General features: G+C 40.5%; 1 protein-coding gene across 1 annotated transcript; it reads left to right on the top strand.

Moving 5' to 3' along the window:
* The first annotated feature begins 11,556 nt into the window (after window positions 1–11,556).
* LOC112494629 (proton-coupled amino acid transporter-like protein CG1139) lies at window positions 11,557–13,613 on the top strand. The gene is made up of 7 exons (XM_025086953.1): window positions 11,557–11,573; window positions 11,721–11,858; window positions 11,925–12,197; window positions 12,270–12,624; window positions 12,702–12,880; window positions 12,963–13,147; window positions 13,209–13,613. The coding sequence occupies exons 2-7, from the start codon at window positions 11,761–11,763 to the stop codon at window positions 13,451–13,453; spliced, it is 1,335 nt and encodes a 444-aa protein (XP_024942721.1). The 5' UTR covers window positions 11,557–11,573; window positions 11,721–11,760; the 3' UTR covers window positions 13,454–13,613.
* The last annotated feature ends 681 nt before the right edge of the window (window positions 13,614–14,294 follow it).

The raw sequence follows: 14,294 nt of genomic DNA, 5'->3' as shown, positions 1-14,294 counted from the left end.
CGTTATATTAATGTGGGTTTCTCGTAGGAAGTGCGCATGCGCCAGAGCCAACTTTCTCGCCTACGTCTCTTCTGTCCACCGCCACCGCATTAGATATATTATGCAGATATCCGCGTGGTATAATATAGTGAGAAAGATACCAAAGTAAGTGAGGAATAAAAAAAGGAATGCCGACGAAAGAATAAAAAGAAATATTAAAATGGCTGATTCTACACTGAAATATATACGGTACGCACTTATTGTCATACATTATTAATAGGTAGTTCAACAATCGGCCATCTTTAATTAAATGATGATATCGTGTCAGGATCGAAAAAATACAAGAAAATGAGTTACTTTATGGTATCATATTATGACGTAGGGTGAAAAAAAATTGTACCCTCTTTAAATTTCTTTATTTTTTATTCTCTCTCATTATTTCTATTCTTCCTGATTTATTATTAATCCTTATTCTTGATTAATTTCAAGACATTAATACAACGGTTTCTTTTTTTCTACATTGTATCAGTTATATTTTTTTTATTTATTGCTACGTCTTTCAATACCTATCTCATGCAATACTGTACCTTCTTCTTGGCATCCTTGACGTATATATATTCTTCCCCAGTTTCATGCTTAAAGAACCTTTCTCACAGATATCGACCTCGTCTTCCAAGTTCTTCGTTACGCGATCGAGAGGAAAAAAAGATACAAGCGCGAGTGCACCCAGCTCCGTAAATATTGTAGTGCATAAACTGCAGGGGGTTTCCTGCAGGATACCCACGACGTGTACGCGTTAGCGCGAGCGTCCTTGCCCCTGGAGTGGTTGGATCAGTCGAGTGATATGGCGGAAGAATTGATTGCACCCAAAGAGGCTGAAATATTTAAGCGAACGAGGACCATCGGTCGTGTGCCTGGTACGAATTTTTTGTTATTCATTTACTTAACGCATGTAGGTCAGGTTGGTTTGGGTCAGGTCATTGTATACTGTACATTGTCGGATACCACCCTTACTTTGAATTTTACAAAAATCCTTGTTATTACCGACCGAGGGAGAAATCCTTAAAATATTTCAGGACGAATCACCTTTTAGATGCACGAAGACGCCTTCCTCTGGGACGCGGACAGGACGGCCGAGCGTGAAATTTCAAAGAATGGAAGCTAAAGGCTGAAGGGGATGATTTTAATGTCACCGGAAGTGCTTTCCGCCATGCCTTGTGTTTCTCTCTGTCTTTTTCTCTTACTACCCCTAGATATAGGATAACGTATAACGGGTGAGATACCCACGAAAAAATCTCCCCCCACGTTTTTAACCCCCGACTTCAAGAAGTCAACCAGGAAGTGCACAAGAGGTCAGGATATGGCTTAGTCGAACGTTAATTTATTTCAACCCTATCTTGACAGCAGCTCTCTTATACACCGGAAGGACAACCCCTACGAGAATACGTAAGCATCTCGTTTCTTACTGATATTAAAAATCCATTTTAAAAAGGTCGTCCATTTTTTTTCCTTTCATATCCTCGTTCCTCCTTACAGCCAACCGTTACGCGGGCTTGTCCTCAGCGAAGCGTAGCCCAGCATAGGTAGCCATTATGTCGGATTAGCATTGTGATTGTGTAACCGATGTGATGTGACTCCATTATAACGCGCTTGGTATTATACCCGGTGGATGCATTCATTGGGATCATCGGTAGGCCGAGTGTGTGCCAACATTTGTCGTCATTAAAAACTAGTACGCAGGGACATTAAATATGCGTTATGCAAAAAAAGAAGAGTACAGATTGAAAACCCCGGTCGGTAAAACAGATCTTAGAATACGTACAATTGAATTTCAATTCGTCAACACTACAGGTATGCATACATTATATACAAAGCTATACAATCCTATTTGACTGGTTAAAGATTACAGGAAAATTTTATATACTTACTCCATTTAATTTTAATATTTAATATACAATATATATGTATATACGCATATATACAATGTATATATTGACCATTTCCAAATGGCAGCCGATGGTATGATATTCCGGTGGCCACTCCTCGCCGACGCTTGCCGTCATACAATTTATTGGTAAACTTTGCTAGCTTGTTAGAGGGTTACGTGCGCTGGGATAAGAAATATCTCGAGGTGGATTCTACAGTGTTCCTATTCTTTGCCGGTGTGTGCACCGCCGACTCCTCTCCACGACGAGCCTTCAACCGAGCCTCGCTACCCTCGGCTATAGGGTTAGAATACCACGGCTTGCTCCATCGGGCCACTGGTCTGCACCAGTGCCTTCGACGCCGCGCGCTCTGCCAACCTTCTCCAACCTTCTAGAACCTCCGTTCGAGTTTCTCCTACGGGTTTCCTATATCGCGGCCTCTCGCAAACCCATGGAAGATTCTCCGCCGACTTCGACCCTCATACTACACGGCAAAGACTACACCCGGAGTTTCTGTACTCTACGGGCTCCCTGTTGGCAAGTCTCTGCCAAGAATATGAATATCATAGGTTGTGCTCGTCTTGCCTTTTTCCCTTGACTGTTTTCGCCTCTCTTTTTACTTGTATTCACGTGACACTGGCTTTTCATTTATTTTTGTTTTCTTGATATCTTTTAATTTTGGTAAACAGGCAGACAGGAAGTACGCGGCAAATGGAGGGGTAGACCAGGAAGAAGATAGTAGTTATATATTATTGAATTGGTATATATAGGTATATATTTTCAGTTGAAATAATCAAGATTTAGAGTATTGGGGAAAAATTGGCAATTTCTTTTTTTTTGTTCAGAGTTACCGAATTACGCCGCGGCGGTAACGTGGATGAATTTAACGAAGGAGAGGATTTACACGAAATTTACTTGATGACGTTGGATGCCATGAGGACAATCATAACAATCTAGTTAAATGTTATAAGGATATCTCGTGCTAAGAGGCGTGCCTAGCCTTGCATAAAATTAAATTGTACAGCCGGTTGAGAATTTATTGTCAACCTTAAGTCGTTCTGGCTGAGAAATTGAATTATGAAGATTCAGGTAGTCGTTTGATGGGAGTAATTTTCTTTTTCTTTTTCTTTTCTTTTTACGTGCATAGACGACTCGAAAATTTTTTTTCTTTGTTTATCGCGGAGACATACTTTTTGGATTTTTCGTTTACTGTTCGTCTCGTATGTATTTTAAGCTGAGGGTGTTACATTCGCCATCAGCAATACTTATCCAGGCAGCGGATCTTAGCTCAGCCTGGAAAATTAAACCTCTCATATAACAAGTCAACCTCCTTGCTTTCCAGGCTGGCTTCTATATTCTCTCTCTCTCTCTCTCTCTCTCTCTCTCTCTCTCTCTCGCTTCTCTATCCTTGCGTTCAGCGTTTTCCTGCGCGTCTGACAATGCATAGTGTGCTGGACCGTGAAGTGGCTGCGTGTCATCCCTCCCCCCTCCCCCCTTCCCAGCAAAAACGGATAATTTTCATTTTCGATTCCGGCTCTTCTGCCATGATCCGCCTAGATATCCCCGTAGATATAAGGAGAAATATATATGTATTCATTGTATATGTATTGTATATACTATATACTTAATTCCGTGAAAAGGTAAGAGATTATAAGTTTTATTAAAAAAAATTTTTTTTGTTACCACGTGGTAAATTGTCAAAATTCTCACACGTTGAGTTTTAAGAGAACGCGCGATAAATGAGAGGAAAAAAAATTGATTCGAAATCGGTTTCTTCGTTAGTCGATTGCCCGCGGGGCAGAGTTAAGGAACGTATAAGGAAGAAAAAGGACAAATCGATCGCGACGCCACGGGATCCTTGTAATTTGGGGTGGACACCATACGGGGAACCCCTGCTGTAAATTGGGCCGACTATGAGAGCAAGAAGGAAAGAGAGTAGGAGAGGAGAAAAAATGTCGAGAAACGTCAGTAGGGAGTCTTTTGCTTTTTCTTTGTCTCACTCGTTGACTTACTTTCACTACTATTTCCTTCTTCTTTCTTTCCTCCCATTTTCTCAACCCCTCACTCCAACTCCCTATCCACATGCTCTCTTCTCTCTCTCTACTTACACGAATCGAACACTGGGGCGAATTCTTTGCCTACGGGAACTCGTCGAGTCTCTATCTCCTGCCGATCTCGGAAATTCAATATTTTGGCTATCGGGTTTCACTTTGCCCACTGCTACCCGATGATTCTTGTTCCTTGCACTTTCAATTCTTTTTTTTTTACATCTGTCTCCCCTCTCTCTCATTCTTCACAGCGTTTTCGTCCACTTTGTTTACTTCTTTCTTTGTCGTCTCCCTGTACGAACGACAGTGGCGCCTTAGACGAAATTTCCAGCAAACCGAAAAGTCTCGGCTTTTATCGTTTGCGACTGCTATACGAAATCACGTTAAATACCGAATACCTTCTCTTCAATGGTCCTGACTTTGTAAAACGAGAACCCTATTGACCCATTGGACAAATACGAATCAGTCGACACTGAATCGGATCGATTGTTCGCTCGTTTTAAAGAATCAAAAAAATGTCCCTATAAAATAAAAAATCTCGATTAAAAATTAATTCCAACTAAAGTTCAATGTAAATTTAATTATTTTTACATTTTTTTTTCACGCGCTTTTTTCTTACCGCCAAAATTCTTCCCACGGATTAATCGCGATCACGATAAATAAATTCTAATCGTAGAATCGATCGTGGTTAATAAGGTACACGGTCCCACGAGCGGCGGGCAAACACGAAGAAAAGGGTACCTGTGGCGCGCAACAGAGTCCAGGGCGTTACGTGAAAACACGGAGTCACAATGTTGGTACAACTACACGACAATTATTATTCATAAGCTTCATAATTAAGAGACCCCCTCGAGACGTATCTTGGATCTATCGACGTCCCAGGGCGGCCTGACAATGAGGTCAAAAATTTGTTCACTCGTATACAACTTCATGCGACTTAGGTCTGCTGGTTGGCTTAGCCGTCGCGTACAGTAACAAGTTTGATTTTTTTCTTTTTCTTTTTCTACGCGGAATCGATCGGCGTGCTGAGACATTGTCAACGTGGTTATTGTTCCATGATGTAACAACGTGCATTCCTACGGAGTCTATGGGAATGCGTGAACATTTTAGATCCGATCGATGGTAACGAGACGAATATTTATTTTAAAGAATATGACGATTCGGATAATAATTATTTGGCGGGAAAAACATATTTTTTGAGATTTGACAATTTTTTATGAAAATTGAGAAAAATATATTTTCACACCAGCTCCCATTCTTGGCACTGTCCATTGAAACTTGACCGACCCTATAGAATAGCCATTCATACTGGGTTTATCGTAACTGCCTTAGACTTCTAATATAACCTAATACATTTATAACGAACGGCCCTAATCCAATTTACGAAAAGTAACGAAATTATACGACGGCTGACCGGAAGTCTCAATCTGTGTGAAACCCTCGAGAGGGATCCATTGACCGTACTGAATGGTTTTGGTACTTCAGCGTAAACCCCATTTACCAGGATGTTGAATTTTCAGTGCGAAGTTGTAGTAAAAATTTTCAAATTTTCAATTTCTATATTATACTTCTTATTAAATTTTTATTTTTACATGAAAATCGAAAAAATATTTATTTACCTTAGTTTCATCATTTTTACAACCAGTTTCCTAACTCTAGAGTCATACGCGTACGGATCTATTTAACAGACATAGGGATGCACCATATGTGCTCCAGCATGGCGTCGGGGATGGATTATCATCGAAAGATCCGTTATCTCGGTGGCACGCGCACCTACATACATAGGGTGTGCTTCTGTCTTCCAGGGCACATATGTGATAATAGAGATGTCACCATGTCGCTACTTTGACAACCCTATACCTATCAACCCCCTCCCGTCACCTCTCCGATCCCGCATGTCGACGTTTCATACGGTCGAAACAACCCCTACTGTCCCATGAGAATTTTGAAAATGTTCTATCGTGTAATGAAAGCTACAAACCACGTCGATTTTTTTAACCAACAAAATATCCCAATATATTTTTCAAGTATGGACTCAAATTTAAGTTTTGTGATATTTGACTTTTTTTTATTTTCACCAATATATGCCTTTTCGTTATCTACTTCTGAAACCACCCCTCAACCCCCTTTCGTTGTATTCGTATAATACCCAATAACAGTTCGCATACAGAGTCATTTGCAAAAGTCAATGAGATCATCCCTGATTTTTGGGGACACGTGCTCAAACGTAGTACTTAAGATCGTGCGATAAGGGCGGTCACGTGTCCCGTCAGGACGCGACGAAGGAGATTATTTGAACGAGTCTCGGATATATTGCTTTTTAAAGGACTTTAAAAGAGAGTCTATCCGATCTCGTGCGAATGGATATTAGCTAGGGACTTTATTGCACGCGTCATTCTCTCTCTCTCTCTCTCTCTCTCTCTCTCTCTCTCTCTCTCTCTCTCTCTCTATCTATCTATCTATCTATCTATCTATCTCTTTTACATACACTAAGCCAAAGCACGTAAGTACTTATTGTAGCCGCATTAACGCAGTCGAGGATAAATCTCAGCCAGAAATACTTTTTCTGTAGACTGGACGTGAGCAGCAGAGAAAGATACACTGTGCTCCCACTTAAAAAAACAATTTATACTTGGCTCCAATCCGCGCGACTGTTTGCCGATTATCGAGCGTGTATCTATATAATTTTAGAAACATTTGCACAGTTACGCAATACATATTGGTTTATGATTATTTACCATACATCAAAGAATATTTGAAATATAATATAATTCTTCATACAGAAAATATATTATTTCTTTCGAATACAATATGGTACTATATACAGTTTATGAGTCAGGATTATCATAACACGTATTTTTATCTCTCCAACAACTAGCCCGTGAACGTTGGCGAAACTCGATATCCCATAGTGGCGTAACGTTAACTAATATTACAATATTATTGTGCGTGCACGTTATCTGGCCGTAGTCCGCACAGCAGAGCAGAGATACACGTCGCGATAGGAGGAGCGCATAATAGAGGCTGCCCATTTCAACCCCATAGAATACAAGGTCCCCCCCACCACCACCCACCCTTCCCATGCAATAGTACCCTCTCCGTGTCCAGGCGCGATAATGAGGTCGGTGCACGTTTGTATTCCCGTTCGCAAGTATTCCGCGATGAAATAAATTCGCTTGAAGTATGAAAAAGCATTTCCGAACCTTTAAAAGTAAATAGGAGATGTAATTTAAAAAAATTAATATATTTTGTACGATAGTGAAAAGAAGAAGGGATGAAAAATAGAAGATAATTTCGAAAAATATATAAATCAATTCGCGTGTCCGCAATTGATTATTGTCCAGTATTTAACCCACGGTAAATAATGGTATTGTAAGGGGGCCCATAGGGCCCCAGAATGAAACGTTAACGCCCCCCGGTCATTGTCGCCTCCTGAGAACGCTTGACTTCGGGGCTGATTGCAGGGTGAATTTCTCGTGAGTTTGGGCCATTGTGTATCGAGAATAAGGAGGGAGGTACACTGCGGCAAGGGGTCCGTGAGGCCCCGTGGCTTCCTGAGAAGATTTCAAATTATAGGGCCCCTTGACTATGCAGAGGGATACGGTCTGCGTGTACTACTATATATATATATATATATATGTATAAACATAATATTCAACCGAGTGTACGATCCTCTGTAACACCATGCTGATCTTGCAGTGGGTACCGCCGGGTACATACTCGTCTATGCTTTACTCCTGGGGATGATGTGCCTACAGGGGTCCCTATTTCCCCAAGACACCCCATATAGGCACTGGCCATAGTGCACGGTACGCTCCTGCGTTTTCTGTTGCCATCTTCCGCTCCACTTGTCGATCGTATCGACGTGGCCACCCAACGCTGGGTACCAATCGACCCTGACTCTGCTATACATACCGATATCAATATATTGGCCACCCTGTATATTTTCTTCGTTATATGCATTTTTATCCCTTCTAGAAACCTAGGTACACACAGGAGTTCCCAAAGAGTACATAATTCTCTATGTACTTATATATATATATATATATATATATATATATATATATATATATAAGTACATAGAGAATTATGTACTCTTTGGGAACTCCTGTGTGTACCTAGGTTTCTAGAAGGGATAAAAATGCATATAACGAAGAAAATATACAGGGTGGCCAATATATTGATATCGTACAAGGTACGACGAAAATAAGAGATCGTTCGGTAATTCGCAGATGGTCGACTCTAACGGGTCTGCTAAGGGTGCAAGACAAGCCAAGGGCTCAAATTAGAACTGGGGTTTGAGTCGCTCGTACGTACTTTGCGAAGTAGTGAGTGTCTGCGGCCATGTAGATATATTATTAACCCGTGGTTCGAGGGGGGTCAGGCACAGGGGGTGGCTGAGACTCGTTTCGCGTTTGAGGACTACGCGGTGGTGACGAGCCGAGCGAAAGTCTACAGGGGGATGAAGCGTGCGTCGCTTTGACGGCCATCCTCGCGACCCTTTGATCCTGTCGGCTCCTTCAAATTCTTTACCCCCGGCTTGTACTTCACCCTCGACCGTGCACTAACACTGGCGCAAGATCCGTAGCGAAGATGTATGCACGAAAGGGGGTTGTTAAGAATATAAAAAAAAATATTATTTAACAAGTATATAAATCTTTAGAGCTGAACCAAGGCTTTAGCGACGTTCTTCCCGCATGGGTATTTAGGGGATGATTTTGATATTAATTTTTTTTTTTGGATTTATCTACTCAATGCTTTTACCTCGCGTTGTCCTAGGCGCATTTTTGTCTGTTTGATCCGCGTTGTTGGCTTTGTCGTTAGGACGTTTGCGCATGCGCACGGAATCATTCGCCGTTCTTTCGTCATGTATGACAGATTTTTAATACGCGCCCCTCCGTGTCGCGTTTCTCTCTGCGCCCGAGTAACAGTCGACGGTAAACGCCGACGCGTTACGTATGCCTGATTTCCGGATTGCAAAACATTTTCACACTCTTGTGGTTTTGCGCGACGGGCGTCACGCTCAAAAGCTTTGCGAGCTCGTGTGCGCCACCGCAACAACGTGGAATGTAACCATCCCTCTTTTACCTCTGTCTCTCTCTCTCTCTCTCTCTCTCTCTCTCTCTCTCGCTCTCTTTCCCCTTCTCTTTGGCTCTCTATCGTTTTACACTTTGTCCGCAGTAACCTAACCTAGCGTTTCGCATTCGATTCTTCCCTGTAGACTGGACGCCACAGTCACATGGAACGTCCGACGCTCGGGGTATGATTTTCATTTATGTCAAAACAAAACTTTATTTTATTCATTTGTAATTACGTGACGTTCGGACGATTGGTGAATTTTGTCAAGATTAAAAATTTTTTTTTTAATATTATTATTTCGCCCTTCACTCCCCTTTGTCAACTTTTTCAAAATCTACGGATCTATGCATTTTTTTCACTTTTCATCACTATCACGATGAACTCTGGTATCACAGTATATTTTTATCTGATGGAAAATTGAAAAAAAACTGGCGTCACGTTGTTTTCGAAATTATGTAAAATTTGTTTAGGGTTGGCAATATCGCGTGATAGTTTTTCGTGTCGATCGTCTGTTTTAACGTCGCGTTTAATTGTCGAGGAATTTAACCATAGCTCGAGTCTGCGGTGACTGGGTGGGTTATTGGTACTACGTCATTAAATTATTCCAGGATACGAATACGATATGCCGTACCGATCGAGTCCTGAAACAGTGCAGAGTCTTTATATATTAATGTTCTTCAGTTTTTTGGCACGCCGACAAAGAGAAGATACGCGATTCTTATGTCTGCTGGATGCTCGATACGGTTGCGCAACTTTCACCACTTGAGATGTGTTTCAGTCGGTAAATGATTTCCGGTTGGTGACGATGGCCCTTGAGAATTCGACGAACCAAACGTTATGTTGGCAAACAGTTAGGATTCCTGGAGTGAGGACTTTCGATAGCTTCTCTTGACTAATCTTGAAGAGGGTGCGACATTTTTTTAGTCAGAAGTGCAATTATTTTTAAATCGTTAAAAAAATAAAAAAGATAGCTTTTTCCAAAAATAAATGAGTAAAATCAATATTATATCTTTAGCATTACTATACACATAAAGCATTAAATTGCAGACAGGTAATGTATACAGTAGTAAAATATATTTAAGAAATTACTCGTTAATTAGCAGAGTGATCAATTAAACAAATTTATTCATAAAAATTCACACAGTATATGGTATTACCTGTATTCACGATATTATATCTCAATGATGTAAAATACACAAGAATATTATAGATTTGAGAAGTAACGATCCATTTTTGAAAATTTTCTAATTAACCCAACATTCTTTTAGTGTAATTTTTGCAAAGATACAAACATTTTATCCTCGCTCCGCGTCTAATATTTTTAGTTGGCTCAACCGCTCGCCACGTGCTCATTAAGGGAGCCTTAGGTTACGACCCTTAGAGATATATGTTATACTATATTCGCGCGATTCGAGGGAGAGACGTAGAAAAAAAAAGATTTGTACCATTTGGCTTGATTCGATGGCGGTTGACGCAGCAGGGTTACCACGGACGCCTCGACGGACACATTGAGGGCGCCCGTTCGACTTGATAATCGCTTACCATTCATACACTTTTCATTGGATTGCGATTGAGCATTAAGAACTGAAGCTACCATTGGTGCAGCATATTAGCATTAGGAGGCATCATCTCAAGTGTAAACACTGCGTGAGCTCCGTGGATTTTAGTCACAGTCTCGCGCCACGTGACGTCCCTATATGCTCCCTGAAAAATACCAACCTAACCCGACGACGATTAATCTGGACCAGTTTTAACCGTCCAGATGTCATTTTAGCCTAGTGCAAAAAAAACGATTTTTACTAATTTACAAAAAAAAAATTTTTTTTAAATATTAATAAATTTTAATATAATCAAAAATTATTCGTGCATCTTTTATTGTGAGTGTGATTAAACTAGATAGATGGATTATGGTCCAGCTAGTGTAAACTCAGTAAGATTAAATAAGGCATTTTGGGACTTGGTACTTTTTTTTTAAGAAACAGATCGAGTTCTGTAACCAGGAGGTAAATGGTCGCAATCCTTTTATCCCAATTCTGGCAAGCCGCGAGGCGTTAAATCCCTGGTGAAACCCTGTGGAGCAGTTTTGCTAAGTCGGTCAGCATCCCGGTTGGTCCAGCCGAGCGAGTTTCCACAATAGGTATATGGTGGATCACTAGCAGGAGGAATTAGTTGTGCGAGAAATCTATGCTAATATTGGCTAATCGTGTAGATCTTGGTCGGGCAGGTATCTTTAATCGTTTGTGAATGTGAGATGAAAGCGTGCGCGAGTGCTCGGATTTTAAATGGTCCACGAACTGGATGTTGGGTAGTGATTGTTACTGTGTAAAGTAAGCATTGAATATACGAATTTGAAAAATCTGTTTTTCTTCGTTGCCACTTTGTGTTATTCTGATCCTTTTTTTCGGGATGCTGCGAACCTTTCTTCGTCTGTTCTCGAACTTAAATTTTCCGTGAACGCAAAGCCGTGAACTTTGACGCGATCTCGTATGGCTTTACGACACTTCGATTTATCGTTTTCAATAGAGCGACAACTTCAAGCAAAGTAAGCAATTTTTCAGCAATTTTTCAACGGTCTGTAGATCAGAGATTTTTTGTTCGCGAAATTCTTTAAATACTCGTAAAATGGTATCAGTAACAGTCTTTCTTTGAAAATAAATTTTGGATTCTTTTTCTTTTTGGTTGCCTCAAGATTTATTTGTCTGCGCCTAACCTAACCTCGATAATTCGATATGACCGACAAAGAACCAAATGATAAAAATGATACCGTTGAAGACGTGGCTTACGATCCATACGAACATCGTGAAGTGGACGGGCGTACATTAGTATCGTATTGTATCGCTGATAAGAATTATATGGCGAACTAAGACTCGATTATAACATTTATAATTTTTAGGGATTTTGGATCCTGGGCTAATCTGGTAAAGAGTGCCGTCGGCACGGGACTGTTTGCTATGCCGCATGCATTTGCCTGCGTGGGAATACTCGTTGGAATAATTGGTACTATTATAATGGGAGTACTGATAACGATATCACTACATTTGTTGGTACAGGCCCATTACAAAGTATGTGTCAAAATACAAAAACCAGCGTTATCATATAGCGAGTTGGTAACATCCACTATGAAGTCGGGTCCTAGGAGGGTAAAAGCTGCTGCTGAATGGACGATGTGAGCAATCAATAATTTTCGTCGATTAACAAAAAAAATTAATTATTATTAACAATTATTTATATACGACAGATTTGTAGTCGACGTTATCATGCTCATGTGCTATATCGGCATTGGCTCTATATATGTTGTATTTATTGCCGGAGTCGTTCAGGAGTGCCTGGATTCGAACAAAACGATATCGCAGGGCTATTACGCCCTTATATTAATCCCGTTTTTTTTGGTGATGAACATGATTAAACATCTAAAGGCGTTAGCGCCCTTTTCCATGCTCGGAAATCTATTTTTACTCATTGCCGCCATTATCGGTGTCGTCTATTCCCTCAAAGACGGCATAGGCAACGAATACGAGATCGTTCGTTCGGAATTAAATTTATATCCAAAATTTTTGGGCACGGTTTTTTTCAGCATGTGCTCGCCGGGATTGGTAGGATTATTTTGTCGATTAAACAAAATTTTCGTATATCGTTATATTTTATATATAAAAAAATCTTTTTTTCACAGATTCTCTCCATCGAGAATAGCATGAAAAATCCGGAAAATTATAACAAACCATGCGGAGTCTTTAATTTGGGGATGTCCGTCGTAATAATAATACACGTGCTGATTGGCTCGATTGGATATTTAAAATGGGGTCCCGATTCCCGGGCGAATTTCATACGCAATCATCTTGAAAATGATGTGTCTGTGATTTTTTAATTATTATTGTGGGGGGGGGGGGTTTATAAAAAATCGCAGTTTGATTTGATTAATTTTTTTTTTCAGTGCCACTGTGATAGCCCTTGTTTTCCAAGCGCTCGCTATATACTTTTCCTACGGCTTGCAGTGCTATATGCCTATATCTATTCTTCATGAAGACTATGCTTTACCTGGTATCGAGGAGGGTGATTGTGCCGGGACGTCGTTTCTCTGGGATCAAATTATTCGAATCTCCGTGACTTTAATCACTTGTGAGTTATCGGTGAAAAATTGAAAAAAAGTCTTTTACTACAAGATTCATTATCTCTTCAGGTATCCTGGCAGCCACTATCCCTAAGCTAGACATCTTCATAGGCCTTGTTGGTGCATTTTCCATGACCACCCTTGGCGTCGTGATACCCGTAGCGCTATACTTGATTGTGTATCTGAATAATTTTGGAAGATACAGATGGCGATTTGTGCTTGGAATTTTTCTCCTTTTCGTTGGTCTAACCTGTATGATCTGCGCTACCGTCACCAGTATGATTCTCATCGTGCGCTTCTTCAAATACGGGTAAAGCATTAACGAGACGACGAGCGAGACCAGCCGAAAGAAATTGAGCTGTGTAATTTATAAGAATTTATCATGATAACAATAATAATAATTCAGCGAATAATAACAGAGAGAGAGAGAGAGATAGAGAGAAAAAGAGAGAAATATTTTAAACAATAATACAAGTCCAGATACTCAATTTCAAAATTTCATAAACCATCCCGTTGGAAGTTTTGAGTTATGTAATAAAAACAGTGAAAAAAAGGAAGCGTAATTGTTTATCTTGAGAAAGAAAATTTTGTGTTTAAAATATAATTTGACGAAGAAAATGAAAAACAAAATTAAAAAATATCCTTCGACTCAAATAACCAGCATCCCTTGAAAAACTGCATCCGACGGCAAACTTCGGGTACGTAGTCAAAGATTGGTGATCGCTGAAAATTAACGTAAATGACCGAAGAATGGAGTAAAAGTAAAAAATGACGTGAATCCCGTTAAAGACGAGGATGAGGGGTGACCCGTGAAGAAGAAGGAGGACAAGAAAGAATTCGAAGAACGAACGAAGATAAAAGAAGAGGCATAATCGCTTAAGATCAGTGAGGCGTCAATGGCTGGCTTATCGCATACAAGGCTCTCGTGAAAAAGGAACCAAAGCAGGCACCCACAGTGTGAGAATCCCAGGGTGGGTTAGGTTAAGGGTGCTTTCATCACAGAGAGGACAACCCTCTTTTAGTGGCTACTGCCACACCTCACTCCGTCTGCCTGCCTGCCTGGCTGCCTGCTCATCCGTTTCCCAGTTCAAGGTGGCTGCGTTCATTAGAGAGAAGGGGGTTAGGGAGAAAGTGGGTAGGTACACGTTCGAGTCG

This window comes from Cephus cinctus, unplaced genomic scaffold, assembly GCF_000341935.2.
Source record: "Cephus cinctus unplaced genomic scaffold, Ccin1 Ccin1_scaffold0682, whole genome shotgun sequence".
Taxonomy (NCBI): domain Eukaryota; kingdom Metazoa; phylum Arthropoda; class Insecta; order Hymenoptera; family Cephidae; genus Cephus; species Cephus cinctus.
The sequence above is the reverse complement of the archived record's forward strand: the minus strand, read 5'-3'. Positions and strand labels throughout refer to the sequence as shown.

Bases quoted from the DNA above. Each gene is read 5' to 3' on its own strand.
- LOC112494629 (XM_025086953.1), top strand. From the start codon at position 11,761: ATGACCGACAAAGAACCAAATGATAAAAATGATACCGTTGAAGACGTG. The intron at 11,859-11,924 runs GTATTGTATCGC...TATAATTTTTAG, and splicing joins GACGGGCGTACATTAGTATC to GGATTTTGGATCCTGGGCTA. The intron at 12,625-12,701 runs GTAGGATTATTT...TTTTTTTCACAG, and splicing joins GCATGTGCTCGCCGGGATTG to ATTCTCTCCATCGAGAATAG.